At 43.3% G+C, this 15,972-nt stretch overlaps 1 protein-coding gene across 2 annotated transcripts in view; it reads right to left on the reverse strand.

Moving 5' to 3' along the window:
• Positions 1–680: 680 nt before the first annotated feature.
• The window catches only part of ephb4a (eph receptor B4a), a 34,953-nt gene continuing 19,661 nt past the window's right edge, over positions 681–15,972 (reverse strand). For both annotated transcript variants that reach the window (XM_061803174.1, XM_061803173.1), the window contains 15 exons: positions 14,586–14,867; positions 13,484–13,874; positions 12,027–12,179; positions 9,650–9,985; positions 9,447–9,571; positions 8,747–8,912; positions 7,666–7,765; positions 6,605–6,669; positions 6,355–6,468; positions 5,752–5,999; positions 5,446–5,661; positions 4,906–5,055; positions 3,603–3,796; positions 3,060–3,218; positions 681–2,659 (listed from right to left, as the gene is read on the reverse strand). In XM_061803174.1, the coding sequence (XP_061659158.1) occupies positions 2,551–2,659; positions 3,060–3,218; positions 3,603–3,796; positions 4,906–5,055; positions 5,446–5,661; positions 5,752–5,999; positions 6,355–6,468; positions 6,605–6,669; positions 7,666–7,765; positions 8,747–8,912; positions 9,447–9,571; positions 9,650–9,985; positions 12,027–12,179; positions 13,484–13,874; positions 14,586–14,867 (2,808 nt within the window). In that variant the 3' untranslated portion in view covers positions 681–2,550. The remainder of the gene's footprint in view (positions 2,660–3,059; positions 3,219–3,602; positions 3,797–4,905; positions 5,056–5,445; positions 5,662–5,751; positions 6,000–6,354; positions 6,469–6,604; positions 6,670–7,665; positions 7,766–8,746; positions 8,913–9,446; positions 9,572–9,649; positions 9,986–12,026; positions 12,180–13,483; positions 13,875–14,585; positions 14,868–15,972) is intronic.

Consider the following 15,972-nt stretch of genomic DNA (forward strand, 5'->3'; position numbering starts at 1 on the left):
CACTGCTTTTGCAACGGTTAAATTGGCAGTCTTTGGCAATTTTAAGTGCTAGTGATTTTCCTTCCACTGGGCTGCTTTCTTGTAATACAGAAAATGTCGAATTGATTCTGCTTGTGTTGTCCACTTCACAACTTCAAAAAAAAAAAAAAAAAGAAGCAAAAGAGGCATTGCAAAAGTCACAAAATCTAGTGAGAGTGCTAATTTATCAACACTGACTGTGTGTGCGTTTCTAAACTTGCTCACTATTCCAGCTATGTTGTTTGTAAAAGCAGTGGACATAAGCGGGAACTCCAGGAGCCTGAACAAAAATCAACAACCTTGAATTAATCAGTTAATTGTCCAGTCCTAAAGTATCACAAACTGTGATTCTCTTTTCATTAAGACCAAATAGATCAGACTTTCCAGTGTTTTTGTATGATCCTGTTCTTCTTTTATTATTATTCATGTCTAGGATACATGAATAACTGAAGGGTCATTGTTACACAGTCGGCAGTCTTAGGTAGTCTAGGTACCGTAGTCTTCCGTGATGGCATCAAGAAAATCCCCTCTTGTGCTCAACTTCTGTGTTCTTCTGTAACTTAAGAGGCATATTTTGCCCAAATGTCGATCGAGGTTGAAGCTGTTTAGGACGTTTGAATGGCTGTTTATATTTAATGACAAATAAAACATCTTAGACAATGAATATTTATGGAGATCTTTATTTAGGAATCCTGAATACAAATTAGCCTACACACGACGGTAATCAAACACATCTTTTTATCTATTATTACAAAGTGGAGAATATTGAGATCTTCAATATGAAGACCACATTTCCACAATCCCTCAAAAGGAACTTCTGACATACTTGCATCGTATCCCCGGTACTTTGTAGGAAGGCTTGTCATGATTTAGATGAGGATTAGAAAAGATAGCACACTAAGCACCACTTTGATTTACACTGATTGGAGTCTTGAGTCCACTCTGTATTGATTATAAAAGTGCGGCCATAAAATGGCCACACACTTCCTGCACCTCATTTCGGCGGCTCCTTGTTAATCAGGGAGGGTTAATTGTACCTCAATCTTCTTAAAGCCGCAGAAAATGATCCCAGATGATAAAAAAAAGCCTTATTTAAGCTTCCATGATCTACAACCTGCCCCATCAGGTATAGCAGAGGAGGGTTTTGCATTCTGCACTACGTCACTTATAGTATCTTTGGTGGTGCAAATTAAAATCCAAAAATGGCAACTAAAAAGGATTTTGTGTTTTATGGGTCGGAGAATGAACCATTTCGAAAGAAGCGAGGCACATTTTCGTATCCGACATGGCTGTTTGGCAGGATGCAATTCCCCTCCGTGCACTGCAGAGCTGTCAGCCTCTTGGGAGACGTTATGCAAACTAATTGCCATAAATGCCACCAAGACTGGTCTTACCCTTTAAAAAGATGCAACATCTTGGGAGCAAAAAAAAAAAAAAACTCAATTACAATCTTGTTTTCCCAGGCGCTTGTAGTCAGTAAGACAAGGAGGGGTGGTGGTGCTAGTCAAACAGCAGCTCTGTGGAGTTCTGAGCATTCCTTTCTGAAACCAGGGGATTCGGCACACTGGGTGCATTATTTGTAATCTTAGTCTTTAAGAAGACTTTTTGTCAGGCTTGAGGCAAAAACAGAAGCAATGTACAATACTTCCCAAAAATAATAAAAATGTACTGTACATTTAAATGAGGCAACATGTAGAGAAACATTTTTTTTTCACACACACGCAAAAGAAACAACAACATACACAACCAAAAAAAAAAAAAAAAAATGACACTGGAGGGTATTAAATGTCGCATCAGCACTGACATTTTAGGGCCAGAAAACTTTCAGGTCATGTTTGGTACATATTCAAGTTTACATAAAATCATGCTGCAGAAAAGTCCCACGCCTGGAAAAAAAACACAGCTTGAGCGGATATTAGAATCCCTCTGATGCGACAAGTGCTGATGTGTCTCTGAGCATTTTTCTCCTGCACGCTAACGCTAGGACCAGACGGCGGAAGATGAAAGGAGCTATGATGACAAGCGAGCACAGCAAAGCTTGCTTTACAAGCCACACCTGAGTAAAGAGAGGTCACGTTGAAATCAAATGAAGTAAAAAAAAAAAAAAAAAAAAAGAAAAAATTCCTCAGTTCAAATCTTGATATGAAAGCTGTGATCCAGATGGAAGCAGACGTGTGTGAGTGGTTCTTGTGTGTATTAACACAACCGTGTGAGACCTTTTCACTGGCCTTTAACTTCTTTGCTGCATTTGACAAGCAGCTGCTTTTCATCACGGCGTTCTTTATTCTTCTCTCTTAGCTTGGCACTTAAAATGGGGGTCCTTTGACACATAAGCGTGGCCCACCAAGTGACCTCCTGCAAGTGTCAGTGTTGTCTGTGGTGATTGAGTCACCAGGCAACTCTCACCAATTCTTGGTTTTCCAGGTGAATAATAATAAATTCGGCCAATGTGTCGCTTCGGGTCCAGCATGGGTCACGTGAGATGATCTGGAGCGCACTGGACTCACTTTCTGACATCCGGGTTTAGGCAAGCTAGAAGGTCACAGGTGCGGTGCTCTTGTTTTGGAAGTTCATGGTCTGGATGCTGGAGAGGATCTTCCTCTGATGCCCGGCCAGAGTCACACCCATGTGCAGCAAGTCTCTGACAAAAAAAAAAAAAAAGTAATTTGCTTTCATTTAAAAAAATAACTTGCCTTTAATAGAACACTGAATAGGAAATTGAATGCTGAGAGACACTGAAACAGAAACAAAAAAAGTGATCTTAAGAGCGTAAGATAACATAAAATAAAGCCAAAATAAAACAATAAAAAAACAAAAAGAAAAAAAGGGGAAATAAAAAAAACTTCAATAAATATATAAAATCATCAAATAGGTGACCGAGCCCGAAGTGTTAATATGCATTGGTCAAATGTATTTGTATTTTTGCTTTTTTTAGAAAAAAAAAAATCTTAAAAGAATTTTGAAAGTAGAACACGTTTTCTTCCTAACTTGCATTTGAAGGACAGCTTTAAAGTGTTTAAAGCAGTCAAGTATGCACTGACTGTGTTGTGATCTGGCCCAGCTGCTCCACGGTGGCGAGCCCGGCTTGCAAGAAGCTGTCCTCGTAGCGCTCCATCTTGATGGCCCTCAACCATTCCCCCACCGAAGCACAAGACGAGAGGGCCATCGGCGACCGCTGGCCGAGCAGGGGGTAGGATGGCCTACAAAAAGGAGAAAACAAAGGAAGTGTCAGCTAAACAACATGGAGCGGCTTACATACTTGTCCTGCAGCCACATTCCTGTCCACATGCAGAGATATCATGTGAGGTCGCATGATTGACAGGGACAAACAATGGGACGTATCAGGGGTGGAGTGTCCTCTGCTGTATGTGAGCTGCGGGACAGCTAAAATGTGGATGGAGGGAAACATGCACGGCAAGCTGCTGACGGGTCACAGCAGGACTTGAGGGTGCTACGTAAGATTGAGCAGCTGGAGGACTGACGTAACCAAGGAAATGGCACGAAAGGACGCGCGTGCTAGTTGCCGCCACTCCTAATTTGAGTGCTGACCTGTCAGTCAAGCGAGCAAGCATGTGTCAACCCACCCCGCTCCCTCCTGGGCGACTATTTTCAGCGACGCAGGGTTCCGGATCAATTTGTCCAAGGAACTGACGAGTTCGGCGAAGCGAGGCCGCGCCGAGCGATCCTTCTGCCAACAGTCCAGCATCAGTTGGTGCAGGTGGGTGGGGCAGTCGGGAGGAGGGGGCAGCCGATAGTCCTGCTCGATGGCGTTGATTACCTGGACGGGAGAATTATATAATTATATTCAGTTATTATGGACTCATTGAGAAGACAAAAACTATGATATTCTATGAAGCACTCTCATTATCTGAGCTTGGACTATTTCTTGATTTTTCTTCAACATTTTAAACAAACTATATACAATGAGGGCGACATGGTGGTGCAAGTGGTTAAAGCGCAACCCTTGTGAGGATAAGCGGTTCAGAAAATGACTGGCTATATCCAGTGAAGACCAATATTTGCAAAGAATGGGACGGAACCAGAAACGTATTAATGCCGCATTAACAACATCTAGAAATGCTTGTACATCTAAAACTGTAAATAGACCCCAAAATGTCTTCTCCTGGCTGGCCTGTGATATAATTTTTCTTTTTAAAGCAATCATATTACTTAACTCATTCACTGCCACGATGGCTGTTGAATTCAAACACCCACGGGAAAAAAAAAAACAAAAATGAACACAATGAGCACACTCTCAATTTGTAACTAACTAGGGCTTTGTTGCCATCTCGTGGCATCTTCAGGCCTTAGAGAAAGCACACAAACATTTGCCGAGTGTTGCGAATAGGTGAATTTTCAGTGAATACGTGCGCATAGGTTCCACAGAAAAGAAGGTCAATAGATGAAGTTGTGAGCAGTGAACCTTGACTAGCCAAAATTTCTCTCTATGCAAGTGTTACAATCATTCATGCGACATCTAATTCCAATAAAAGAATGAAGTCCAAAAATCCATTAATGCTAAATTTGCTTTTGATTGATACTGTCAAGACAATATTTATTTCTCATAATCGTGCATTTTTGTGAATGCAAAAGTTGTTTTCATACATTTGTTTCCTTTCTTCAGCTAAGCTACAGGGATGAAGCATCACATTGCAGCTCTTATTATGATGCAGTACTCTTCACCATCGCTCCGAACCACAACCAGAATTGACATATTTTTACAGGAATACCTCACAGTATCAACTGAAACATTTATTATCTTTGCAAATTCAATCATTTTGCCGCCACTGATCTCCACAGATCTCCTTTGTGCTGTTCCACCTCATGATGTAGCCACTGGCCACAGTTTGGTTAGGAACATCCTGACATAGACTGTTAAAAACTCACATCTTGGTTGCTCATGTCCCAGTAGGGCCTCTCTCCAAAGGACATAACCTCCCACATCACGATACCATAGCTCCACACATCCGAGGCGGACGTGAACTTTCTGAAGGCGATCGCCTCCGGCGCTGTCCAGCGGATTGGGATTTTCCCTCCCTGCACAAGTGAAAAGACTTCATGTACACTTTTAGATATGTATAGAAAAGGATGTAGGTAGTTGTTTTTTTGAAGTGTGTTGTATTGACATCTAATGCAGTGGTTCCCGACCACTATCGCACAGGATATTCGTGTGATGGAGACATCATCATGTGTGGACGGGAAACTGTGCAGTTTCACCTTTTGTCACCCAAAAACTATTTATTTAGAACAAAAAATGTATCTGTGCTCATGTACTGTGTCTATGATACAAGGCACAATCAATGGCAAGTAAATCAGTTCAGTGTTGAACGAAACTGATAAAACAGTTATTTGAGAGATGATGTGTTGGGAAACACTGAATGCTATATTTAACGTGAATTTGTTTGGGCGTTCATTACGTGAGCTTACCAGTGAGCTGGTGTAGGTTGGGTCAGAGGAGTTCTCTTGCAGGAAGCGTGACAAGCCAAAGTCGGACACCTTACACACCAGGTTGCTGTTGATCAGGATGTTGCGGGCAGCCAGGTCTCGGTGGACGTAGCTCATCTCTGCGAGGTATTTCATACCTGAGGCGATGCCACGCAGCATCCCCACAAGCTGGATGGGTGTGAACTGGCTGTCATTAAGCTAGAAGGAAAGCGGGGAAAAGGGTTTTAGTAGGAGAACGCAACGAGAAAGCACTGCTGCTGCCGCAGTGCGATTTTACCACAAACTGACCCGCAGAAAAGAATCCAGAGCACCGTTCTCCATAAACTCGGTGAGGATCATGACCGGACAGCTGGCTGTGATGATGCCCTCCAGGTGTATTATGTTGGGGTGCTGGAACTGGCCCATGATGGACGCCTCCGATAGAAAGTCGCGCCGCTGCTTCTCCGTGTAGCCGCCTTTTAGCGTCTTTATCGCTACGTAGTTTTCTTTTTTCCCGGGGACCCTCAGCCGCCCTCGGCACACCTCCCCAAACTCGCCTGTCGTGACATGGACACAAACGCATTTAGGCACCTTAAAAAGGCGCTTACATCATTAGGAGGAAGAGGTAATGTAAAGATTGCTTGCAGCATGCGCTGCCCTTTGGTTTGAATACGAGTCGTTGATACCGCTAACATGTTTATCAGTTAATAGCTTTGTGCTGCAATGAATTGAATTGAGCCTGATAAAGAAAAATAACAGAAATTGCTTTTAAATGTCACTGAATCCATTTAACTTAATAAATTAGAGATACTCTAAATAATGATATTTCAAGAGAAAATAATCTCCATCCAAAAAGAACATGGGTAAAACAAAGTTTTATTCAATGTCGAACGCATTCAGCTGCCACCTTACCGGCTCCGATAACCTCTTCTATCTTCACAAAGGAAACATCGATTTCCTTGGCAAATTCACGCACTGCCTCATTTGGGTCCTCGTAGGTGAAGGGGTCGATATAAACCTTGACCCCTACACAAGAATAAACCAAACAAAGTCGTGGGAAAGGAAGAGAAAAGAAAGGTTAGAGAAGTATTAGCAGCGACAGGCGTCATTAAGATTAAAGGAGGATTTTTCATGATGTTGCACATTGTAGTGAACGCATTACCTTGGCCTACTAAGTACTGGCTGTTTTTGTCGCTCAGTTCTGGATCCTTTATGCGGCTGTGTCTGCTGCAGGTAGAAAGTGACAAAATAAGATTAGACGAGATAAGAGACGCACATTTGGTGTTGTTTTTTTTCCCCTCCCCGTCTTTTCTACAAAGGCTGTCATGCTCCATTGGCCAAATCCGAGACAAATTATATTAATGCAAATCATCAGATGTAGAAGATGAAAAAGTGACAAAATCACTTATGGGCTGAAACACAACAAAAGATAAAAAGTGCAGACAAAAAAAACCCCACTATGATGTCTTGATGATTTGCTGTTAAACAGAATATTTATCCATTTAGCAGCAATGAAAAACATTTATTTCCAAATAAAAGACTTTCTTTTTTGGAGCAGTACACACAGTGATCCAATTTGGTGGCTAGTTAAGCAAAAAATAAAAAATGAAAATAACAAATTATGCTACTTTGAGACTGTATCAGCCATGTACGTGTAGCTACTTGAGCTGTACTGTCCCCTTTTGAGACCCTCTCCCATCTCATGAGCCTAAAATAGCATTAATGCACCACCCTTACAAGCAGACCTGGGCCTCTGCCACTGGTTTGTGTGCGTGTGCATGTTTGTGTCTGCATGTGTGCATGTGCGTGTGTCACAAGGTCACTGCTATTGTTCTCCTGTCCTGTGGAAACAGGGCTGGGACGCCTGCATCCTGTCTCTCCTTGCCTACTACTTCTAGCGTCATCGCAACCTCTCTCACCCACATAAACGTGTGTCGGCAGACACACATGCACACACACTTTCTCCACTTGAGATGGCATCGGACACAGTTTACACAAACAATGAAGGCTAAGGTACGTGTCCTAATGAACAGGATAAGTTTTAGCTGTGCAAGCAAAACAACCGCGGCACTCTGCTTCACAAAGCGATACACTGCAAGACAACAAATGATTCCCATAAACAACAGAACAAAGTGCTGCGAGACAATAAACGCCACATTCCCCCCATTTTTCCATTTCCTGTTATTCTTGCAGTGTCTGTGTCTCCCCCTCCCATGCTCTCACCGTATGCAGTAAGCAGCCACAAAGATGAAAGTGACGAGAAGCAGCATCCCGATGGCGATAAGGATGCCCGGGACCAAGAACTGGGAAGAAGAGTCAATTCCTGGCAGAGTAGAACAGAGCACAGAATTAAAGCAGTCACAGAAGTCAAGGGAGAAGATTTCCATCAATAGGGTACAAAAGTAAGAGACGAGCAGGAAATGAAGAGAAGCAGGAAAACAACCAGAATGTATTCGAGCACCGTAAATGCAGAGATGACATTAATTTCATTTTAAGGGATTACGCGGGACACACTTGGAACATTTTAAAAACCAAGTGAGAAAAACCAAGTCTCTCTTATTAACCTCCCACAAGGAGGCTATGGTTTCATCATATTTAGCATTTAGTGAGGGAGATTACACACAAACTAAAACTCTGGAGTGTTGGGTGATAAGCAGAGGCAGAACATGTTAAATCTTGGTGCACACTCAAGGATGGTTTTGACTTTTACGAACATAGCAAGATGTAGGGTTTTGTAGGGATTTGCAAGTTGGACCCTACGCGTGTTCACGGATCGAGGAAGAGATGATCAATGATTACACGAGTTAACAGCAAATGGATTTATTACAAAGGATTGTGCAATACAGACGTCCGGGTCTTAGTTAGGCATCTGCTGCACATGAGACGTGTTTTTATATGTATGGGTCCACGGTAGAAGTGGCTGCCGGCCAAGTCTGATCCCGAGCCGGGATGGTAACTTTCTGCTCCTTAGTCTGGTGTTGTTCGTCTCTACGACAACGGCTGGGCGAGGAGGATGTCACCAGATGGTTACAAAGATCAAGGACAACCGCCACGTTGGACAACACGTTCTTGTATGATTAGCAAATGGACAACGCCTTATCTATTGATTAAATGTATAAGGTCATATTTAAGGTAATTATAAAAGTATAATAAATAATATAATAGTCTTCAGTTATCACCATGAATAATTCTTGGGTTTTAATGACACATGCAGGAGGTGAATAGGGTCATTTGGAACTGCCCGAGTTCTCCGTTCACAAGCACCTTTGTGGTTTCTATACTTTTGTATTTGTTTTTGTATTACCATCAGGCAGGGTGCGGAAGACTGCTGCAGGACTGAAGCTGCCATAACCAGCCATGGTGCGCGCTCGGACCTGCACTTCATACTGAGTTGCCCTGCGGAGGTCCGTCAGCACGGCCTGGTTTCTGTTACTCTCCGTGTAGTGGCACAGACCCTCACTGCGCCGCTCCTATGCACAGAATGAAAACACAGGTTGGCAGGGACGGAGGTGTGAGTGAAACGGCAACGAGTGAGGAGACGAAAGAGCCGTCAAACAAGGCAGCCAGACAGCTACAATACCGCATTTGTGCTTGTAACAACACTTGTTACTCTGGTGGTCTCAGCCAAAATCAATCAAGACTTGTTGAATTTGAATTACAGAGAAAATAAGAAGATAATTGCATGATGATAACTACAAAAATAAGGACACGATATTTTTAATAAAATTCAGCCTTACAAGATAACATTGCTGAATAATATTGTGCAGGTTATAGGTTTTCTCTACATCCTACTGGAAGTTGCTTCTAATATTGTGGTCAACCAAATAAGTTGTAAACCGTCAAACGACAACTGTAATCATAATGAATTGTTTAATTATCTCCCCAACAGCTTTGGTTAAAGGTTTTTCATTCAGTTTTTGCCCTGGATGTCATTATATGTTACAAGTGTACCGAACCTCGTAGGTCGTCTGCAAAAAGACAAGCTCTGAAAGGTGTGCTCGTACCTTCTCACAGTAACGTAGTTGATACTGCAGAATGGTGTAGTGTGGCTGCACAGGGACGGACCAATGAAGAGTTAGGCTGCTCTCTGTGGAGTCACTCTTACGGATCAGAGACACCAGTGATGGCACTGCGAGGATGGCAGAAGACACGTCAAACCCCACCGCATTACCCCGCACCTTTCTAGCATTTCTCGGCCGCTTCTTACCATCGTAGCTGGTGGTGATGTTGACACCCTCGCTGGAGGGGTCCTTGCCACTGAGCTGGGACACCCCGTTGAGGGCCTGGATGGCGAAAGTGTACGTGGTGTGAGGCAGCAGGCCCCACACCTCAACCCCGCGACTCGTCAGGCCATGCTGAGCCGGGCGGTAGCTGACGCTGTCGGCGCAGGACACGCACGTGCCTCTCGGCGTCCTGCACACGAGGCACCTGACGCTGTAGCTAAGGTCTGCTCTGCCGCCGTTGTCTAGGGGCTCGTTCCACTTCAATTGTAGAGAAGTGCCGTTAATTTGGGAGGCGATGCTGCGTGGTGCTGATGGAGGTCCTGTGGGGTGGGGTGTTAATAGTTAACAAACTACTAGAACAATGGCATTCAGGTGATTGTATGAAGTAGAATGAAGGCACTTTCTAAGCATGTACAAGATTATGTTTCATGCTCTTTGACAGGCAAACACCAAAATAGTATGTATTAAACTATATATTAAAATGTTTCACATTAAAAGACATTATGTACATTTTTTTACTTCTCAATCCAACAGCTCTTTTGTGAAATAAATATCAAAAACTTGAAAGCATGAAATACTAAATCAAAAAACAATTTCAAAACCTTGTAATCGCTGTTAAAATGTCCAAATTTGGACGAATTTTCAGTGTAAGAAATAACTAGGGACAGGCACTGGCTGCACAAGCGGGGATTTATAGTTATCCATGGAATACCAAAAAGCACTCCGATAACATCCACACAACTTTTTTGTTTATTTAATCTTTTCTTTATTGTTAATGCTATGATTAGTTTAAAATGAATTATCACACAGACAGTATAGGCTACTGTGCATCTAGGTAGGTAGTAAGGAACACTGGTGACAGACTTATCAGTGATGGACGCTACAGTGAGATAAAAAGCTTCAAAATGCCATGAATATTGAGTCATCCTTTTTACAAAGTCAAAATGAAATCATAATTTCATTTCTGGGCATGTTTTTCAACTTGATACAATCAAGGCGTGTTAAATTTTTTCCATCAAATCCAATTATAACCCCTGCAGCTCTGCTTTACAATTTTTCACCTTTTCATGACCTACACAGTCCATTTGTTTGTCATATAAGTAAAGGCACATTATTCAGTCTTTACATGTAACCTGGAAGCAGGATAATGATTCTCCAGTGCCTTTGCGTCACATCAGGAGTGTATGTGTGGTAGAATTTAACTGGTGCAATTACACCACACCGAAACGTGGACGATAATCATCCTTGTCTGTAAATGATGAGAAGATAGCTGTTGCCTCGAGCCAAGGAGAAGGACTCCGCCACCGAGACTGAGAGCTTCTGCTGCTGCCAAGGAGACAGAACTTTGTCACAGAGCCTGCAGCTGTCTTGCGTGCAAATAATTTTCTCGCTGAAAACCCAAGTGGGGCAACATCACAGACTGTGGGTGAGGTATGAATACTGCAGTCATTACCTCGGGGTAGGTAGTTTAAGAGATGATTCTTTTTCCCACTTAGCAATCAGATAACACTTTATTGTCATAATCAAGCCTGCATACGCCTGGTAAAATATTTTATCCCAAGTGAAAAACCGAGTTGAGAATTAGAGGCGGCCGGAATTGAAAATAAAGGCCTCCTTATGCTCGTGCCTGCGGCGACCGTGCTGACGTCACTTCAGGTCTCCCGCAAGGAGTTTGCCTTTTATACTCCAGCGTAACCCACGCACTCAGTTTTGAAAATGTTCTTCTCCAAGTCAGTTGTGTCGCTACAGCCGGTATTGAATAGGACAACACAGCATGGAGTTTCCTCAGCACTTTTTGGTCATTTCCGGTACCTGTTTTTACTTGTCTTTCTGTCACAGGGAACAAAGGAACAACAATGACGACCGTGGAAGAGTGTCTCCTTGAACAAAAAGAAAATGGATGGATGGATTCGGGCCTTGCCTTAAAGTTATTAATCACAATAAAGGTGGTGTGAAACTGTGTTAAATTACAACTGTGACAAGGGAGAAATGTTTTACATCCTCTTGATTGCTAATTGGAGGAAGTGCACCTAACTGTCAGGACAATTTCTTTCACAAAGCCAACACAAGCTGGAATTCCATGAATCGCCATAGAGGTGTCACTTAAGCCCATCAATGGCTACTTCACTTTTGAGTGGAAGCCCAACCCCCACAACAATCTGTCACTAATGACATGCATCTCAATGGTCAGACACAAAAGAAACAAAGCAGATTAAAGAAGCTGGAAAAGTGGCACCTCAGGTGAGAAAAACAGAAACGGCAAGTGTCGTGCTGAGTGTGTAATTTCGCATCTTTGTATTTGCGAGTACAAATGAATGCAAAAAAAAAAAAGCCCCAAATCATTTTTTTGTGTTTACTCACTGGTGCATGGAGTGTCATGGGTGTCGGACTGGGCTCGGAAGTATCCAGGGCGACATGCACATACAGACTGCCCTCTGATGGAGGCGTGGCTTGCTCCTGGACAGAGTGTGCACTGTCCCTCTGTGCCGGACTTGAAGTGACCCACGGGACAAGCTGCAGAGGACAAATGAAGGAAAACCATTATGAGCTCTTACATTGGATCTGACCTGTGGCTCCTACATGCATGTTCACTGTGCTCAGGTGCCAGATGGCTGCAGATGGGCTGAGGGAAGAATGTAATGAGAGCTCAGTAATAAATCAGATTGCCTTGTCGTTTGTACGGGGGTTTTAGCCAAAACATGATAGTCCTTTGAGAAATAAGGAAAAATAGACACATTTTCTAGATGTTCCCACAGAAGAAAACAACAACAACACAGGAATCAAGTCTTTTTCAGTGGTTGAATAGTTTTAAAATCACTTGTCTACAGGAAGTTCCTTCAGAGGAGTGTTTGTTTCAAAGATGAACTTGAGTTCACAAAAAGGCTACAAATCAGTGCTATGTTGAGTGGAAATGACATCTCTCACCACTACCTGGCCCTCAGGGAAATAAACGAGTCAACTTAATGGTCGGCAAGACCTTTGTTCCAATGATGCCATTCAAACAATCAAGCTCATCCATCAAATGAAATCAACTTGACAGCATGCATGCATTATACATTTTGGAACAATAAATATACGTATTGTCTACATGCAAGATAATGGAATTAGAGGAGACTCAATTTCATTTTCTGAAACGGTCAGCCTGTGGAGCTAATTAACTGTTCAATCTTCTTATAAAGGCAATTTCCCTTAATGGTCTGGTGAGTGTTTTTTTTTTTTTTTTTTTTTTTTATCCTCAACAGCTCTCGTGAATGACACATAGTTGGAAAAGCCAAATTCCACTTGCCAGTTTGCAAAGAAGTTAAAATAGTTTTTCGTCATTATTACACCTGAAAGATTAAAAGAATTTATTTTAAACACATTGTGTACCTGACTGGGCTGGGGGGGCTTCAGAGGGTGAGCCTGTATAGGGTTTGTTAATTGGACTCATTAGACAGACCTGCTGCAGAGCTCCCACCACTTCTTCCACCATCTTTTTCGAGCCTGTTTTGCTTTGATGTCCTCGGAGTGATCTGTTCCTTTCATGGCGCCCCCCCTCCCCTTCTATCGCACTCAACCATAAGTTGTCCCGGCAGTAAGCCTTTGACCCTGCTCTTCCCCTCTGAGATAAGTGCTGCTCTACCTGACCTCTCCCCCGTCCTCTCTCTGTCACCGTTTCCCCTCCTCATTAAATGCGCTGGTCTCCCACCTCCTCTGCAAAGCGTCCACCCTCGGCGTACCCCACCCACAGCTCACCATTGTTTTAGCTTTTGGTCGTGAAGTGGGCGTCGCCTGTGTCGACACTCACAGAATGCAACCCAACCGCATCTCATTCCTACCTGTACACGTTGTGTAGGCCTCGGCGGCCTCATATCCAGGAAGGCAGGCGCAGGAGGTGGTCGGGAGGCCCACCCACTGGCCGTCTTCGCCGCAGAAAAGCTTGGGAGCCTGAGCTCGCGGCCCCTGCTGCGTGGCGTGCTTCACGCACTCCCCCTGCGCCTCCTGGACCAGAGTGCGGGGAATGGTCTCGCGGAAAGAGGAAAGAGCACTGATGAGGGGGGGACACTTCTTGAAGAAAACCCTGACGGAGAGCAAGGCCATGCAGGAGCCCTGAGCTTGAAAGGCCAAGTAGAAGCCTCGCTTGGATAAAGGGCCGAGCCTTATGGTTTTCACGTTGAATTTCCGTTCGCCGCCCTTCCTGAGGAGAAAGTCTGCTGCCACTGTGTCGACCTTGGACAGGAAGAAAGATGTTTAAGTCATACTACAGCCAGCACACGACGAGATCAGCGAGCTTTTGTAGCATTCAACAGATTTGAAAACATGAACGACACATCACATATGCTTTACATTATTGAAACATTTCCAAGTGTGCTATTAGGGGCTTACAATGATTTACTACCCTCTAGGCAAACAGTATTTCCCACTAATATAAACCTTTACACGCAGAGACGTGAAACATGCTCTGGTGTGATGTGGTTGTTTATTGCTGTGAACATTTGACAGCTTAAAAAAAAAAAAGAGTATGAGTGATAGTAAATTTGGAGGAGCACATAATTGGAAAAAAAAGTCTCTCAATACATTCATGAACAGCACAAAAAAAAGAAGAAACTTTTTAAAGGCCTGGAGAAAATATAGGCTACCCTGCAGCATGATTTTAAGTTTGGAAAATAAAATGATGCAGACCATGTAGATGAAAGCATTGAGAAACCTCTTCATTAAACCAAAAAGGAGAGAAAACAGAAAATAGAGTTATTATCCCCACCCCCTTGCAGAAAAAAAAAAGTTGTATACGCTATAAGATTTTGACTTGTTTGTGTGGGAGTTTTGTGTGTCTTTACCGGATATTTGTTTGGATGCTAATGAAAGTGTCTCAATATTTTTGTGAATCTGGGCCCACAGTTGCCACTACCTGACAGCGTTGCCCACCTTTCCTGGGCATACCTTTGTGTAAGGGTTCTCCATCCACGGTGGGTATGAATCCGTGGCCTCGTTGGAGTCGGCCTGGTAGTAGTAGAGATTAAAGGTCTCCTTGCAGCTCCGGTGGTGGCTGTTCCCGGAGGAGCACTCCATCATGGTGAAACGCAGCTCCACGTAAACCTGGGAAGCTCCTCCTCGCTGGATGAAGCCGCTGCGCAGCCAGTGGCTGAATGAGCTGTCAGTCTGACAGATCTGGTAGATCCTCACGCTGTTGTTCTCCTCGTCTAAACCGCTCACTTCCTCCCACTGAGAGCAAAGACAACACCACTTGAAAAGGTATCTGACCCAGAAAGCCAAACAGTAGAACATTACTGCTAGCCCGGCTGCTTTTAATTGTCCAGTAAAAATTCGAGACCTTGAGAGGCAACCACATTAAAAGTCTCTCCTTGAAATAATGTGCTCTTTATTGGTCACCGCTTCAGCTACGGCCACAGTCGCTATCAGAGGCTCATGCGGGCAAATCGGCGCCATCACAACTTGGATTCTGGCTTTTTAAATCATCCTACACAATGTGCTGCAGTGCAGCTTGTGGGATTTTATGTCCCACTTGTCAAGCAGAGCACATTGCAGAAACCATGACTTTCTTTCCAGAATAACAGAGTTTATGGAACAAGTCTGCCCAAATTTGCAAAATAGCAAAATGCAACACTAAATAGTTGAATATACAGAAGTCGTGCTCATCAACAACATGTTTCCAACTCCAGGAATATAAAAAAGTGCGACACAATCATAATCAAGGGTGTATCTATCAGATATGCTGAACAATGTCACTTATGTAAATATGCAAATATTTACCAAAAAACAAAAACAAACGTGTGTAGATGTGTTAAACGAGGCTGAGAGTGAGCAGTGGAGCACAGAGGAAGGTTCACAGCCTTTTTCAAGAGGGATTTTCTTTGTTAATCTTAAATGAAACAATGCAAACTGTGGCAGCTCATAATTTCATAAACTGCTCGTGTTGAGGACGTGCAACACAAACTGCAGGAGCGGCAACAAGAATACATGCGTTCTTGACTTGGCTCCTGGCATTCTTTTTACGTGGCAAAAGACATTTCACCATCTCGAAGGATGGAGGATGAGAGGCCAGTAGCGAGGCTGTTTTATCAGTGTAACCTTTTAGCCTTCAATTTGCCTCGATGTTGATCAAGGGACCACAGCTGAGAATGATTTAAACAATTTATCAAAAGCAACATTTCGAAGACCTCCTGTTTAGAAGACGTTTTCCCATCCAAGACACAAATAGAGGAGAAAATATGGTTGCTGCTGGCAAAAAATATCGCAGCAACCACTCATTGGTTGATCAAATTACAAATCTGCCTGCTTTTGGGGTTGCTGGAAGCCTAAATTGTGG

This window comes from Syngnathoides biaculeatus, chromosome 18 (genome assembly GCF_019802595.1).
Source record: "Syngnathoides biaculeatus isolate LvHL_M chromosome 18, ASM1980259v1, whole genome shotgun sequence".
NCBI lineage: Eukaryota > Metazoa > Chordata > Actinopteri > Syngnathiformes > Syngnathidae > Syngnathoides > Syngnathoides biaculeatus.